This window comes from Erythranthe guttata, chromosome 1, assembly GCF_056151865.1.
Source record: "Erythranthe guttata isolate IM_541 chromosome 1, IM_541, whole genome shotgun sequence".
NCBI classification, from domain to species: Eukaryota; Viridiplantae; Streptophyta; class Magnoliopsida; order Lamiales; family Phrymaceae; genus Erythranthe; species Erythranthe guttata.
The window spans coordinates 262,244-278,391 of NC_142533.1; the positions used below are offsets into that span (position 1 = coordinate 262,244).

General features: G+C 32.0%; 4 protein-coding genes across 6 annotated transcripts in view; all 4 read left to right on the forward strand.

Moving 5' to 3' along the window:
* Positions 1-16,148, forward strand: part of LOC105977259 (uncharacterized) — a 38,918-nt gene that overhangs the window by 1,291 nt on the left and 21,479 nt on the right. For both annotated transcript variants that reach the window (XM_088811652.1, XM_088811618.1), the window contains 3 exons: positions 75-170; positions 251-318; positions 548-683. In XM_088811652.1, coding sequence (XP_088667778.1) covers positions 75-170; positions 251-318; positions 548-674 — 291 coding nt within the window. In that variant the 3' untranslated portion in view covers positions 675-683. The remainder of the gene's footprint in view (positions 1-74; positions 171-250; positions 319-547; positions 684-16,148) is intronic.
* On the forward strand, positions 2,063-7,577 carry LOC105977228 (G protein alpha subunit 1). The gene is made up of 14 exons (XM_088811563.1): positions 2,063-2,552; positions 3,147-3,316; positions 3,437-3,509; positions 4,033-4,070; positions 4,181-4,270; positions 4,423-4,500; positions 4,637-4,744; positions 4,867-4,968; positions 6,197-6,252; positions 6,358-6,492; positions 6,568-6,661; positions 6,752-6,811; positions 6,902-6,981; positions 7,063-7,577. The coding sequence occupies exons 2-14, from the start codon at positions 3,233-3,235 to the stop codon at positions 7,238-7,240; spliced, it is 1,176 nt and encodes a 391-aa protein (XP_088667689.1). The 5' UTR covers positions 2,063-2,552; positions 3,147-3,232; the 3' UTR covers positions 7,241-7,577.
* Positions 8,290-11,887, forward strand: FAP2 (Chalcone-flavanone isomerase family protein). 2 transcript variants are annotated; one of them, XM_088811540.1, is made up of 11 exons: positions 8,290-8,906; positions 9,257-9,819; positions 9,912-10,140; positions 10,429-10,504; positions 10,601-10,703; positions 10,804-10,872; positions 10,980-11,016; positions 11,105-11,179; positions 11,262-11,313; positions 11,409-11,453; positions 11,570-11,887. In XM_088811540.1, exons 2-11 carry the CDS (start codon positions 9,356-9,358, stop codon positions 11,665-11,667), a joined length of 1,248 nt encoding a protein of 415 aa, XP_088667666.1. In that variant the 5' UTR covers positions 8,290-8,906; positions 9,257-9,355; the 3' UTR covers positions 11,668-11,887. The 2 variants fall into 2 exon arrangements, with proteins under 2 accessions (XP_088667666.1, XP_012858005.2); XM_013002551.2 differs by having other exon boundaries at positions 9,268-9,819.
* GH9A4 (glycosyl hydrolase 9A4) lies at positions 12,535-15,032 on the forward strand. The gene is made up of 8 exons (XM_013002315.2): positions 12,535-12,884; positions 12,980-13,192; positions 13,269-13,469; positions 13,565-13,642; positions 13,731-13,880; positions 13,981-14,089; positions 14,172-14,335; positions 14,436-15,032. Exons 1-8 carry the CDS (start codon positions 12,645-12,647, stop codon positions 14,766-14,768), a joined length of 1,488 nt encoding a protein of 495 aa, XP_012857769.1. The 5' UTR covers positions 12,535-12,644; the 3' UTR covers positions 14,769-15,032.

The window sequence follows — 16,148 nt, forward strand, 5'->3', positions numbered from 1 at the left end:
AGAATAACAAATTAATTTTTTTGCGACAGTGAAAATTATCAAATATAATATTTATATTGCGGAAATTGGTACAGAAATTGTATTCTGAGAACAGGAAAGAAAAGCTGGAACTATTGAAAGAATTGAGCATTGGACAAGATGAAGATGTCACCATATCTCCACTTTCACAGGTACACCAAATAATGACGTCATAATTAATTAATTAATTCATCACGGAAATTCAATTTTTAAATTAATTTGAAAACTGCAGGAAACGTTGATTGTGTGGGGAGAGGAAGATCAAATATTTTTATTGGAGAAAGCTACGGAACTCAATAAGTACGCAATTAATTATTATCAATCGCTTACTAATACGCAATTAATCTTTTTCTTTTTTTGAGTTGTATACGCAATTAATCTATATATATAGTAGTTGCGTTGTCAATCACATTCACGGCTTAAAATTGTGGAAAAAATAAGTTAATGTTGTTTTATAAATCATTGTTAATTATAGCAAATATATTTATTAGCAAATAAATATATTATAATATTGGTTTTGTGAATGCAGATTGTTAGGGGAAAAGGCCAAATTAAAGGTGATAAAAAAAGCATCACATTGTCCCCAACTTGAACGTGCAGACCAATTCAACAACATTGTGAACGACTTCTTTGTTCATGGTTTCAATATGTATTGATCTGTTTTTATGGAAGAAAAAAAAAATCCATTAATTTCTACTCATTTTCGTTAAACATTGATTCACATGATTACTTAGTGTTACCAATTAAGCTTATTGTGTTTCGATTTCGTTTAGAAATATTTTTATTTTTGCACTTTATAGGATCGAAAGGTTGATGAATGTAAAAAAACAAAATAATTTGACAGTTGGCATTCTAAAAGTATACGATTAAAAGTATATTAAATTATGTTCACTAGTTTTGAAAATTCTTTAGGATGCATTATGCATAATTTATTCTGTTTTGAGGGTGCAAAATACTAGTAATTTTTTTCAAGAGTGTAAAATGCCAAAAAAAATGTATTTCAAGGATGCAAAGTGGAATTAAGCCAATTGATCATATAGGCGTACAATTGATTCCAAGATACGGGCCATACGGCAAACATTCGGGCTATAAAATACATCAGTGGTCAGGCCCATATCCAGATAACCCTACAATATTAGGCCCAAACAACCCACACCATATTAAATAATTAAATTTCTAAAAGTGGATCCGGGTATAAATTATAACTAGTATTTATTAGAAAAAAGTTCCAAAATACAATTTATTTAAGGCTGCGGCTATATGCAATACTCATTCCACTTGTGCAAGACCAAATTAAAGAAAGATTCCAAAAGATTCTATTTTATTAAGATGGAATGACAAGTATGCCCATAAATTAAATTGGCTTTTTTTTTCTCATGTAAGACCAAATACAAATAATGAGAAAAAAACAAAAATCGACACCAAGGTGTCGAAAAACTATGCTACAAATCGACACTTAAGCATCGAATTTCATAGGTAAAAATCGACATTGACATGTCGAATTTATAGCACAAATTCAAATGTCGAATTTTATACCTCAAAATCGACATCTAAATGTCGAATTTAATACCTCAAAATCGACATCTAAATGTCGATTTTTAGCTGTAAAATTCGACATGTACATGTCGAATTCGTTTGCGCGGGATTTTTTTTGGAAAATCGATATTCTAGCTAAAAAAAACCCATAAATGCATACATTCTTGGGTTCTTCCATCGTATAATCTTCTATTTTGATGTCTCATGACTCCATACTTGCCATCTTTGTAAGATTTGTTGAGTTTTGATGATTTTGAATTTCTAGGTTTTGTGGGTTAATGGAGGAGGAAGGAGAAAGGTCTTGTGGGTTTTGGAAGATGGAGAAGATGATAGTTGATCTTGTGGTTTTGTGGTCTTGTGATAGGGTTTTTTGTGTTTTTGAATTTTTGGTCTTGCATATTTGGAATTTTTTATTTTTTTAATAAATAAGGGTATTATAGTATTTATACATTGAAAATTTTAATTTGGTCTTGCACAAGTGGAATTAGTCTTGCATATAGCCGCAGCCTTTATTTAATTAATGGTGACTTATGTCACACAATCAAACAAATAATTCTTCTGATAAATAAATTTATTAATTATTAGGTGGTAAAATTCAACATATTTAAATTAAAAAATCACCAAATTGTTTATGGATAATAACAATTTTCCCACCCTTTCATTTAATTTCTTTTTCAATTTTGTTCTTTTTTCCGCGAACACTGAAATATATAGTAAAGAAATAATTGATATTGACAACCAAGAATCATCTGGGTCAGAAAAAGATTATTCAACTAAAGTGTTTGAAAAAAGTTAAAAAGGAAAAATAAATCATTGAATCTGGCGTTGTTTTCCTCTCTATTTACAAAAGCACAGTTCGTTCACCCATACTTCTTTCTTCCTCTTAACTCAACTACATAAACCCTAATCGATTCTTCCCTAATTTTTCTAAAATCGTTGTCGGAATCATCTTACAGTTTTCTCGATCTTTCCTTTCGAGCATTTTTCTGCTTCTCCAGGTTTATTTCAACTTCCTTTTCTTTTCGTGCTGTTCATTTATGTTGAGCTGGAATATTGAATATAGTGAACTTTTTTTTTTTTTTTTTTTTGGAACTGTTTGCATCGTTGGGCTGTTGTTGAAGATTGTGATGCTGGAGCTAATTGATCAAATCTTAATAGTGTAGAGTTGAATTGGTGTTTCTAGATCGGGTCTGATACTCTGATTACAAATGCAGCAACATTTATTTCTTCGAATTCGGTTGTTAAATGTCTTGATGCCATTCTGGAGTAGGCAGATGCTTAAATTCGAAAAGTTCTTGCTTATCAGCTTTTGTAGTTGCCTTTTTATATTTATTTATTTGAGAAAATTCTGTTCCTGATATCTGGTATTGGTTCTGGGTAACTGAGCTGCATTAATCGTTTGCTTACACAAGGTTTTATGTAAATATCATCCCGGATTTTAAGTTATTCTGTATCATGTGTGTCACGTGTGATTTGTGTTCATTAAGGAAAAAAACGTGTAGTTGTAAGTTCTTAGTGATCTGCTCGAGAGTTTCTTCTCAAAATTGTAGCTCAATTTTATTGGCTCTGAAGAATCGTAACATTGTAATTAGGTAAAAAATGTATCAGTGTAGAAGATTGGGTGAAGGAATTTGTGATTGATCACAGCAAAAGCAAAAGCTTGAGCGTACTGGTATTTATGTTGTGTACGCTAATCGACAATATGGGGTTACTCTGCAGTAGACATCAACACAATCAAGCTGATTCTGAAGAGAATGAGCAGGTCAATCCTCTTTGCTATGCCTTAAACTATTACGTCTTTTGAGTGTAATATTACTCGGTAACTTGTTTCTTTCAGTTATGGTTATTTTTAGCACTAAAATATAGTCAACTTGTTTCTCAGACTGCAGAAATTGAAAGGCGAATTGAGCAAGAAACAAAATCGGAGAAGCATATTCAGAAACTTCTATTACTTGGTATACATACTTACATGGGATCTGATTCTTGATTATGCTCTTTGTTTATTGATTTTGATGTATAATAGTGATCAGATGTAATGTAGGGTACATGTTTCATCTACTATGTACCACTTTTAAAATGTCTTTGAATACATGATTGATCCTCTTGCAATCTCCTAGAGATGCCAGTATATTAATATTTTTAATCATTTGAGTTTATTTAGCAACATAAAGTTGAAGATATTTCTTCACTTTTTGACTCTGCGGTATTCAGAATAAACTGTTGAATCTTCTTATGTTTCGGAGTGGTTCGTTTCAGAATATTTTTTGATTATGAGCACCCCCATTAGCAATTTAATTTGATAATAGAAACACAGACTTCTTTCATGTTGGTTTCTGCACTTAAACGTCCAAATTCAGTCAGAATTACTGTTGCAAAAAGCACAGTATTGAAAATTTTCTCCCCACCTTCAATTTCGATCTTGTTTTTTCTTTCTTTGTTTGATATCCATGTAACGTGCTATTACTTATTTGTGATAAGGTGCTGGAGATTCTGGAAAATCCACCATTTTCAAGCAGGCAAGACCCGTTATTCTGTATCGATGAGTATCACAAGTTTCTCCGTGCATACATGTCTGGATTAGTTTGCAGTTGTTTTAAGTAGATAATTTCCTTTTAATTAATTGCAGATAAAACTTTTATTTCAAAGCGGGTTTGACGAGACTGAGCTAAAAGGCTACATCCCAGTCATCCATGCCAATGTTTATCAGACAATAAAAGTATGAAATCTATGAAAAAGGGTGTGTTGGTTATTTCCCTTTGATTTATATTGCAGTTGATGATAGGATGCAAAAAGTATTCAAATTACATTATTGTAGATGTCGAGGTTGTATGGCTCGAATCTTATATAGAATGAGTTTTTTTCCTACAGATATTACACGATGGATCGAAGGAATTATCTTTGGGCTCAGCAGATTCATCAGATTTCATTATATCTGATGAAAATAAGGTCTGCATCATTTCTTCATACTATATCAGAAATCAGCTCCCTCGTGAAAATTTAAAAAGTTATCAAAAAAAGTTGTTGATGGGAACATTAGTTTTCATTTTTTAATTTTAATTTATTTTTCTGTTTAATTTGTCAGCACCTCGGGGACAAATTTTCAGAAATTGGTGGTAGGTTGGACTATCCACGTTTAACTAAAGAGCTTGCGCATGAGATTGAAACACTTTGGAGAGATAACGCCATACAGGTTGGTTGTTCTTCATCTGAAATGCTTAAGAATAATCTTTAATCGCTACAACATGAGTTATGGAATTAATTGAATGTGCTTATGGATGTATTTTGATCAACTGTTCGTCTATGATCGGGCAGGAAACATATACCCGTGGTAATGAACTTCAAGTTCCGGATTGTGCTCATTATTTTATGGAAAATTTGCAAAGATTGTGCGACGCAGACTATGTTCCTACAAAGGTATGTGAAACACGAAAGATTTCATATGACTCACTTCTCCATTCCATCCCTATCTAATTTTAAAATAAAATATTCCAGCAGAAAATAACAATATATCATCGGCCATAGAAATTGATGAATCCATTCTCTTAATCTTGAGAACGTACTGCAAATTTGATGGAACTTATTGATTGCTTAATGGTTTGATTTACGAATGCAAGACCTCTGTACTATAGCACACACCTTTTTTTTTCACTGAAATGTTCAAATCAATTTCTAATAATTTTTAACATTTCAAATATATAGTATAGAATGTTTATTCATAACCAGTCAAGAAATAGTTCATTTAAAAATTATTTCACTAATTTTGTTTAGTCAAGCAAAATCACAAAAAATCGTGTACTATATAGCTCACGTTTTTTGGCTAAAAATGGCTGAAATGTTCAAAATCATTTTTAATAGTTTTTAACACTAAATATATAGTATAGAAGATATTTATTCATAACCAGTCAATAAATAGTTCGTTTAAAAAGTATTTCACTAATTTATGAATAGCTCACATTTTTTGGCTAAAAATGGTTGAAATGTTAAAATATTTTTTTTAAGTTTTTAACACTCAAATATATAGTGTAGAAGATGTTTATTTATAACCAGTCAATAAATAGTTCGTTTAAAAATAATTCACTAATTTATGAATATTCAAGCAAAATCACAAAAAATCGTATACTATAGCTCACGTTTTTTGGCTAAAAATGGCTGAAATGTTAAAATATTTTTTTAAAGTTTTGAACACTCAAATATATAGTGTAGAAGATGTTTATTCGTAACCAGTTAATAAATAGTTCGTTTAAAAATTACTTCACTAATTTATGAATATTCAAGCAAAATCACAAAAAATCGTATACTATAGCTCACGTTTTTTGGCTAAAAAAATGCTGAAATGTTAAAATCTTTTTTTTAAAGTTTTTAAGACTCGAATATATAATATAGAACATGTTTATTCATAAACAGTCAATAAATAGTTCGTTTAAAAACATTTCACTAATTTATGAATAGTCAAGCAAAATCACAACGCTTTTCGCCAAAATACGCTGAAATGTTCAACTAATTTTTAATATTCCTTTACACTCAATTATGTATTACAGTAGATGTTTATCCAGTTTTTCTTATGAAAGAAGTAGATAACAATTTCTTGAGCACTTCATTTACTGAGTGTTGCAGTATGTTTTATATTTCTTTCACGATGTAGGAAGATGTTCTTTATGCCAGGGTTCGAACAACTGGTGTTGTCGAAATCCAGTTCAGGTGATTACTGATCTCTTTTTCTCTCCATAGAAAATATGAACCATTTCTTGGTTTCTGTCCCCAGTTTTGTGATTTTGTCTCCGTAATTATTTATTTCGTGTGCAGCCCAGTTGGAGAAAACAAAAAAAGTGGAGAAGTATATCGACTCTTTGATGTTGGCGGCCAGAAAAATGAGAGAAGAAAATGGATTCATCTCTTTGAGGGTGTTTCAGCTGTGATATTCTGTGCTGCTATAAGCGAGTATGACTATTCTACCCTCTCGTTTACCGACAAATATCTTCTTGGACATTTCCTAGAATTTGTGTTGTGTTACAGGTATGACCAAACTTTGTTTGAGGATGATAACAAGAATCGAATGATGGAGACAAAGGAACTCTTGGAGTGGGTCCTTAAGCAACCTTGCTTCGAGGTTTTGTATGATGACATGTTACAAAACTGTATATATTGTTCTCGACACGTCAGCTTAATGAATTTTTAATTTGGTTTTTCTTATATGCAGAAAACTTCTTTCATGCTATTTCTCAACAAGTTTGACTTATTTGAAAAGAAGGTTCTGCAAGTAAGGACATTTAATTTAAGGTTGTTTCAATTTTTTATGCAATGCATGCAATCGACTCCGATGATGTCATAATATTCTCTTATTATGTAGGTCCCACTGAATGTATGCGGGTGGTTCAAGGATTACCAGCCAGTCTCAACGGGGAAACAAGAAATCGAGCATGCATACGAGTAAGCACTTTCTTTCTCCCTATCACATTAAATTTTATTATGGTACTTAATTTTTTTTGTCACATTTTGTTATGAACTTAGGTTTGTGAAGAAGAAATTCGAGGAGTTGTATTTCCAGAGCACGGCACCTGACCGTGTTGACCGTGTCTTTAAGATCTATAGAACAACTGCGTTAGATCAGAAACTTGTGAAGAAGACTTTCAAGCTTGTAGACGAAACTTTGAGAAGGCGGAATTTATTCGAAGCAGGACTTTTGTGAAACTCTTCAACAAAAGAAAGAATCATCATTATTACTACCTTAAAAAAAACAAAGATTTTTGGATTTTGACAGCTGAGGTTCAGACATTCGGCTTCTGGTTACGGAATTCGGGTCTTTCAGGTACGGTTTTTATTAGTTGTAATGTAGGAGAGAAAAAAAAACACTAGTTATTGAATCTCTTGGCTATAAAGGACATTCCTACAGAAAAAAAAAAGTTTTTTTCCGATGAGGACGGTTGAATTACGGAGTTATATTTGCAATATTCATCAGCTGTAAATGAGTGATCTGGCTGTAAATCACATTCATTTTGCATCATATTTATATTATTGTTTTCATACCCTCTGAATTTCTTGAAATGTGAGTATCGCATGTGATCTTTCGAAGAGCTTCTTGTTCATATTCGTACAGTTGGAATTTATTATTATTATTATTATTTTAATTTGTTTTAATTTTCCTTTGTATAATGAAAATGGTGGGTGAGAAGTCTTATTACAGATCTACCTTGCCGACTACCTATTTGTACTTTTAAACTCAGCTAACCTGTCAAAATCATTGAGAAATCTTTTATATGGACGGCAGATGGACAATTTTGACCTAACTTTAGATATTTTTGTAGTTTGTATCTATTTAGTATTTAATCAAAAAAATATATAATTTTCTAATTAAATGCAAGTTTCGAAAAGAAAAAGGTTGTCAAATGCCAAAAGTGCCTAATTTGGTGGGAGTCCTATTCAGGAATATTCTTGCCGAAATCCGTCGCCCGAGAGCCCCCACTCCCTCCCCGGTAGGTTTTTATGGAGAAATGTAAATTATGATATATCAACGGTCCGTTTGAGTTGCGGACCTGGGAAACGTGTGGAATTATGACTACAACTTAGGGAATTTAATCACGATTGGAAAATATATAATTGGGAAAATTGAAATAACATCACATGTTGATCAATGGCCCTACAACAAGACAATCTGCATTTGCACCAACATTTATTGGCATCGATTACAAGGACCACGTGCCCTTTTTAAGGTTATTGTACAACAATTTCTATATTTTCATGAAAGGTTTATTTCACTATGGAAATTCGGTATATCATCACCTTTCACACCAATTTTTTTTTATTTTTTTTTTATTTCATTTTAGAAAATAACATATAACTCTTTATTTATAATATTTAAATAACCAATCTAACACTTTTGAATAAGAACAAATGAAAGTGTATGTGGAGAAGTTTCTTTAAAGAGAGAATGAATGTGAACATGAATAAGGGGCACATGAACAAGAATATTTATTAAATTGCAAAAAAAAAAAAAAAAAAAAAAAAAAAAAAACCCAAATTATTTGGAGGAAAACAACAACATAGGTCACAGATTTTTCAACCCTTTTGCCTCAATTCAATATTTATTTTTCTTTGCAAAATCTAGGAAAGAAAATATTTGATTCTGGTAAAGAAGAATTCGTCACAAAAGTTATTGAAAAGTTAAAAAGAAAAAAGAAATCATTGAATCTGGTTTGCTTTCCTTTCTCTCTTCATAAAAACTATATTCTTTACCTTCCTGTAATTCTTTTCTCCCGTCTATATAACTCGATTACATAAACCCTGATCGAACATTTGGGCAACTTTTTCGAATCCTTTTCAAGGTCATTGTAAAAGGGTTCCCGATCTTTCTCCAGGTTTATTATTATTCCCACTTTTTTTTATTTTTTCTTTCTGTTCATTTGTGCGAATTGAAAAAAATGAATATAATTCTGGTTGTTTGGTGCTGATAGAAATGGTGAATTCGTTTTCTCTAATTTAACTGTTTTTGCATGATTGTGATATTGGATATTACTGATCATAATTAGGGTAGAATCGATTTTGTGTTTTATGATCGCTGTATTTATTTCATTCGTCTAATTACCAGTGCATCACCTTTTATTTTAATTTTCTTTGAATTCGATTGTTATTTCTCAAAACTATTGATTGATTTCCCAAATGTTTTGTGGGTAATTTGATAATTAAATCCTTGCTAATTCTTTTTTAGAATTTGAACAGGTTTTCCCTATCAGGGGTGCCGGGTGTGTGATAGTTAATTACAAAATTTCTGGATTCGAACAAATAATTCAAGTACTTGTTCTTGATCATGGGAAATAATCGGATGTTCTTCATCGACCCAGATGGTGGTTCGAGTGGCATTTTTCCCATGGACCCACTTCTGCCACATAGTTATATTACATCTTTAGTTGTCAATTCACGATTTCTTTACATACCCGGAAGTTTGGTACTTCAAGATGCTTTCAACTGCATGTCGAAATTCGCTGGTGCGTTAGTTATATGGCTCGGTAGTGGTGGATCCAATTCCAGAATAAATAGGAGATTATCGGGCGGTTCTCATTCTAGTTTCTCTGTAAAACACATTTCTTCTGTAAGCCACGATTTGACTGGATTTTTCTGGAAGTCAAGACATCGAAGGAAATGGCAGATTCCAGTGGTGCTCGTCAATTTATCAAATTTTGCTATGAAGCACATGTGTAAAGAGGCTGAAAGGCTTCAATCGTTTCATATGCTATCTTTGGCTGCTGCATTGGTTCCCCCAATTACTAATATGTAAGCTCGCGTACCTTTTTAATTTTTTTCTTTTCTATTTCTAGTGAACTCGTGGATTTTTCATGCAATTCTAATTCGTATATGTTGTTTAGATCTTCCAATTTTCTAGCTGTTCCGTTGGAACACAGTTCTGTGGAAGCACAGAAATGCATGGATCAAAGGCCTTGTGAGATTGAAAATAGAGGAAGTGGGCCCCGCAACGATCTTCCCATTCAGCATTTAGCTTACGCTAAATCAATCGAGCCCAGAACTGGGGTAGAGTTTCCTACCATGTTGGACTACACTATGTCTGGAGAAAGTGATTCCGGTTTCACTCCAGAGGTAGCCCCACATACTTTTAATCATTTTGTTCTCTCATTGAATTATACAATCAACACTTTATTAAATCTCTTTGACTTGAATGCCGTAATGTGTGAAATAATCGACAACTTCTTGGTAATGCAAACTGTTCTTTGTGTCTGAGCTAACACATTTTGTATAAGTTAGTGTAGTGAGAAGCAAATTGTTCAATAAAATTTGCTATGGGACTCTATGCTTGGCTCGTATAAAAATTACGTTCCATTTGTATTTGACCTGGGATTTGTTTATATCGGCTATTTTTTTAATCAGGTCCTTGTTGGTACTGGATCAAGAACTATGACGATTATAAGAATCAAATCTCTCAAAGTCTATGCATTTGGTTTCTGTAAGTTGTAGACCTAGCATTGACTCTTTCGAAGCATATTATGTTTGATTTAGATAATGCTCCAAAAAATATTCTACTAATTAGGTTTTCCGACAGACGTTCATCCATTCGACGTGTGTGAGAAATTGGGCCAGAAGTATTCTTCCGTTCCAGAATATGAATTGAACAAGCGCCAAGATTTTTATCAGGATCTTCTAAGGTTTGTCGCAATATTTACCGAATAATATTAGTATGCGATGAACTGTTTACGAACCGATTTAAACTTAGAAGAAACTTTGGTTTCATTATATTTGCTGCAGGGAGGATATCAACATGACAGTTAGGCTTGTGGTCAGTTGCAATGGAATCAAAATCAATACTGTGAAAGAGTAAGTTAGTCTTGTTCGATTATGTCAAATATACTATATATATTTCACAACGGCACAGTACTAGGATTTTAATGTTACTGATTCATTGTATTAATTGACTCGTGTAGTGCTTTTGAGAAGTCTCTTCGTGCACGGTTAACAAGGGTATGTTTTATATTTCTTTCTTTTTTGCCTGTGCTTGATGGTTAGTATTTCCGAATTCGTGTAATGACAATCTTTTGCTCTTGTGAAGACAAACCCTAATGCTGATTTTAGCTGCCTACAAACGTTTGGTTCCATGTTCTCACAGGACATTCCCTTACACGTGGTATGAATCATTTGATCCATCGTTTCTTCTTATTTTAATTTTTATTTATTTATTGTAATTTGAGATGATGGATTATTTACAGGGTACAACAATAAACTTCCGTCGCACAGCTGATGGACAACTAATTACTGAAAGTGAGCAGCACTTAGATGCCATCAAATTGACAAGTATTACTATTTATTTTGAAACTTTTCGGAAATTGACAAGGTAAACTATTTATTTTGTGCAGTTGGAGGGAATAACATTGGAGCAGTCCAAAGCAAAGATTTGTGCAGTAAGTTTACTCAGTTAAATATGACGTATCAAATATGAATATTACTCGGTTATTAGAAAGTAGGAAGCATTAACGTTTCTTATTCTGTATCTAATCTGTATGCATATAATATACAGGGGCCTTTTTCGACATGTATATCGGTGATATTCCTATCTGCGAGCAAACGAAAGAAGAAATTGGAAAAAATGTAGCAAGTATAATTAGGATGTGCTGAATGAAGAACAATTTTTACGAGTTATTCCTGGCTATATACTTGTCTTGATTCGTTAGAGGTAGATACAAACAGGTCGTAGTTGAATATAGAGCAAGCCCTTTTTATAGTGGGGTTTCTCGCTCAAGATTTCCCGATTTTTCACTTGTTTCCGTATATGATTCTTTGTAGCTCAACCATTGTAGCAATTATCTTCAAAAAATTATCAAATTGATTCTGAAAATTAGCAGGGTGTCCCAATTTCCTCCAATGTTGCATTATTTTCTCGAACGAATTCGATTTATGTACAAAGTAGTTGCGAATAAATATTTGTGTTTTGACCTATTGAACGTTGATTTTTGTCACACTACTACTCCATATCGAATTTCCCACTGCAAAAAAGGCATAATAAAATCAGTTCAATTTTAAGCCACCCTCATTTTTGTAGTTGAAGGATCCAAGTTCGATCCTAGTTGTGTGCATACGTATTTTTTTTTTATCGAGTTTAAACATTGGGATTGTATTTAGATTCGATTGCTAGCTCGACTGATCTCGAAAAAAAATGTGGAACATGATTTTGTTTTTCTACATGTAAAATTGAACTAGAAGAAAATATTAATTCAAACAAATTTGATCTATCTTTCTCAAACTTTATATTAACAGCAGATTGGTTGGTCATTTAACTGTACACAATTAAAGAGTCAATGGTTGGTCAAAAAAGCAATGAGATATTTATTTATTTATTTAGTAATTGTTTAATTAAGTAGAGTAAATCTAGTGGCTGATCCTCCAAGTTTATCTCAACCTGTAACTACCAAATACCTAACTTTTCAGCTGATTTCCCGCCAATTCACCCAAACAAAACCTTAAACTCAACACCATTATATCCTCATCAACTAACCACCATTCTTTTTTATGTTTCCTTCCATCGTTTTCTTTTTCGTATTTTTGCTTCTTTCTAGCCGAACCCAATTTCTGTTTTTGTAATAATCTTGACAAAAATGAAGTCAACTTTGAAGAGGATCCATGGAAATAGCTTGGGTACATATATGTATATCGCAACATGGCTTATAATCTTCGTTGGAGGTTTTCTCTCAACCGTAAACGCAGATTTCGATTACCAAAGCGCCCTTAAAAAATCGATTATTTTTCTGGATGCACAAAGATCTGGAAAGCTCCCAGCCAATCACAGGCCTTCTTGGAGAGGAGATTCTGCTCTCCAAGATGGCAGTCTTGCTAATGTGTGTGTGTGTTTTTCTAATTTTCTCCTACAAAATTTTGCAATAACTTGTTTGTAATAAATAAATAATATTCGATTTGTTGTAATAATATATAGGTTGACTTGGTTGGAGGGTACTATGATGCCGGTGATAATGTGAAATATGGCCTTCCAATGGCTTTCACAGTAACAACTTCCGCATGGGCTGCAATTTCTTATCAATCGGAGCTTCAATCTTCCGGTGAATTAAAAAATCTCCGTTCTGCTATTCGATGGGGAACTGATTATCTTCTTAAAGCTAGTTCTAGGCGTAATCGTTTGTATGTGCAGGTATTATATATATAGTTTTTACGTACTTTTTCGATTTTTTTTTATTGTGTAATAAAATGATGTTTTTTTTCTTGAGGTGGGAGATCCGGTAAAAGATCACGAATGCTGGATAAGACCGGAAAACATGAAAACGCCTCGTACAGTATTGAAGATTGACCAAAATACCCCTGGTACAGAGATTGCAGCGGAAACTGCTGCTGCTTTGGCTGCTGCTTCTATTGTCTTCAGACGCGTCGATCATGCTTATTCTCGTAGTCTCGTTAACAGGGCTAGATCGGTAATTATTTTTTGTAAAGCTCTTATTTTGGATATATACCACCTTTTCTTTTTTCACTGATTTTTTTTCTTACACAATAATTCCATATTTTGCAGGTTTTCGACTTTGCGAAATCATATAAGGGAACCTATGATGGAGAGTGTCCATTCTATTGCTCTTACTCAGGCTTCAATGTAATTAATCTCACCATTTCTTTTGAATAAAAATAACCAAAAAAAAAAATCATTTATATTTATTTATTAATCCTTTTCTTTTTTTTAGGATGAATTGTTGTGGGCAGCAACATGGCTATACACAGCAACAAAAAAATCAGTATACATGAAATACATACAAGAGGAAGCCACAAGTTCAACTGTTTCCGAATTTAGTTGGGACCTTAAATACGCCGGAGCACAAATTCTCCTCACGCAAGTAAAAAACCACTAATTAAATCTTTTTTTCTCATCGAAAATTCATCGTATAATATCTTAATTATTAATCTCACAACTTTCCAAAAAATAAAATAATGTAGTTTTACTTTGAGGGCCACAAGGAATTGCATTCTTTCAAGGAACAAGCCGATAGCTTCGTATGTTCGGTACTTCCCGATAGCCCCTATCACAAGGTTTACATTTCTCCAGGTAATTAGTTCAATAAAAAAAATCTACAATTTCTATATATAAGTAATAAATCGATATATTTAACACATGTCGAAAAAAACAGGAGGACTAGTTCACCTAAGAGATGGAGCCAATTCACAATATGTCACAGGCACTGCTTTTCTATTTAGTGCCTATAGCGATATTCTAGCCAAACATAAACAACAAGCCGTTTGCGGAAACAATAAGTTCGATTCCACCCGTTTAATGGCATTTGCCAAGCAACAGGTGAAAAATTCAAAAAATATTTAAAAAATAAAAATATTACCCTTTTCAAATTTAATTTTATTTATGATTTATTTATTTATTTATTTAAATGGAAATGCAGATGGATTATTTACTAGGAAAGAACCCTAAAGGAAGATCCTACATGGTTGGATTCGGTAAAGATCCACCAAAACAAGCACACCACAGAGGTGCCTCTGTGCCTACGATGTCTCCAACGAAGGTCGTTAGTTGTCCAATGAGCTTCGTTTATTGGTACAATACTAACGGTTCGAACCCTAACGAGTTAACGGGGGCAATTGTTGGTGGGCCCGACAAGAAGGATGATTTTGTCGATCAACGCTCTAATTCCGCTATGACCGAACCAACTACGTACACTAACTCATTGGCAATTGGTGTGCTGGCAAAGCTTGCTAGGCACCATTCTCAATCATGAAACTAAAGGCTATTGTATAGGTACATACATGCCAAAACTTTGTAAGTATATAGATTTTTTTATTTCAATTTTTGTTTTTTTTTTTTGTTTTGTTTGTGTGCCCTCCTCTTTAGCAACAATGTTGTTGTTGATTTGGTAGTGGTGTAGGAATGTATTAAGACAGAAGGACATTATTGTTTAAGGAAATCTAGTATTTTGTTTGATGATGTACATTTATAATGTTTTATCAAGTATTAAGGAAACCTTGTATATTCTTTTATTTAATGTTGTCGAGTATACGATATTTTGATATTTAATAGACCGTTCAAAAATTAGTATAACAATATTTAAATGAACTAGTTCTCGACTACTTATAGATAAACATCTCTATACTATAAATTTGAGTGTTAAAAAAATCATAAAATTTCACATATTTTAAGAAAAAATTGTGTGCTATAATAGTACATGATTTTTCGTGATTTTGCTCAACTATTAAAAAATAAGTGAAACAGTTTATAGATGAACTAATTATTGACTACTTATGGATAAACCTATTTTTTACTAAATATTTGTGTGTTAAAAAAAATGATTTGGAAATTTTAGTATTTTTAGCAAAAAACGTGTGTTAAAAAATGAAACAATTTTTAGATGAGCTAATCATCGACTACTTATGGATAAACATATTTTTTACTATATATTAGTGTGTTAAAAAATCGTAAAAAATGATTTGGAAATTTCAGTATTTTTAGCAAAAAAACGTGTGCTATAGTATGCTATTTTTTTTATAATTTTGTTCGACTGTTTAAAAAACAATGAAACAATATTTAGATGAGCTAATCATTGACTACTTATGGATAAACATATTTTTTACTAAATATTTGTGTGTTAAAAAATCATAAAAAATGATTTGGAAATTTCAGGTTTTTTAGCAAAAAAACGTGTGCTTATACCATGCGATTTTTTATGATTTTGCTTGACTTTTTAAAAAATAATGAAACAATTTTTAGATGAACTAATCCTTGACTACTTATGGATAAAAATATTTTATACTATATATATGTGTGTTAAAAAATCATAAAAAAATATTTTAGAAATTTCAATTTTTTTAGCAAAAAACGTGTGCTATATAGTATGCAATTTTTTATGATTTTGCTCGACTGTTTAAAAAATAATGAAACAATTTTTAGATGAACTAATCCTTGACTGCTTATGGATAAACATATTATATACTATATATTTGTGTTAAAAAATCCTAAAAAATGATTTGGAAATTTCAGTTTCTTTAGCATACGATTTTTTATGATTTTGCTCGACTTTTTAAAAAACAAAAAACATTTTTTAGATGAACTAATTCTTGATTACTTATGGATAAACATATTATATACTATATATTTGCATGTA

Bases quoted from the DNA above. Each gene is read 5' to 3' on its own strand.
- LOC105977228 (XM_088811563.1), top strand. From the start codon at position 3,233: ATGTTGTGTACGCTAATCGACAATATGGGGTTACTCTGCAGTAGACAT. The intron at 6,253-6,357 runs GTGATTACTGAT...TTTCGTGTGCAG, and splicing joins GTTGTCGAAATCCAGTTCAG to CCCAGTTGGAGAAAACAAAA. The intron at 6,662-6,751 runs GTTTTGTATGAT...TCTTATATGCAG, and splicing joins TTAAGCAACCTTGCTTCGAG to AAAACTTCTTTCATGCTATT.
- FAP2 (XM_088811540.1), top strand. From the start codon at position 9,356: ATGGGAAATAATCGGATGTTCTTCATCGACCCAGATGGTGGTTCGAGT. The intron at 10,704-10,803 runs GTTTGTCGCAAT...TATTTGCTGCAG, and splicing joins TTTTATCAGGATCTTCTAAG to GGAGGATATCAACATGACAG. The intron at 11,454-11,569 runs GTAAGTTTACTC...TATAATATACAG, and splicing joins CCAAAGCAAAGATTTGTGCA to GGGCCTTTTTCGACATGTAT.
- GH9A4 (XM_013002315.2), top strand. From the start codon at position 12,645: ATGAAGTCAACTTTGAAGAGGATCCATGGAAATAGCTTGGGTACATAT. The intron at 14,090-14,171 runs GTAATTAGTTCA...CGAAAAAAACAG, and splicing joins CAAGGTTTACATTTCTCCAG to GAGGACTAGTTCACCTAAGA. The intron at 14,336-14,435 runs GTGAAAAATTCA...ATGGAAATGCAG, and splicing joins TGGCATTTGCCAAGCAACAG to ATGGATTATTTACTAGGAAA.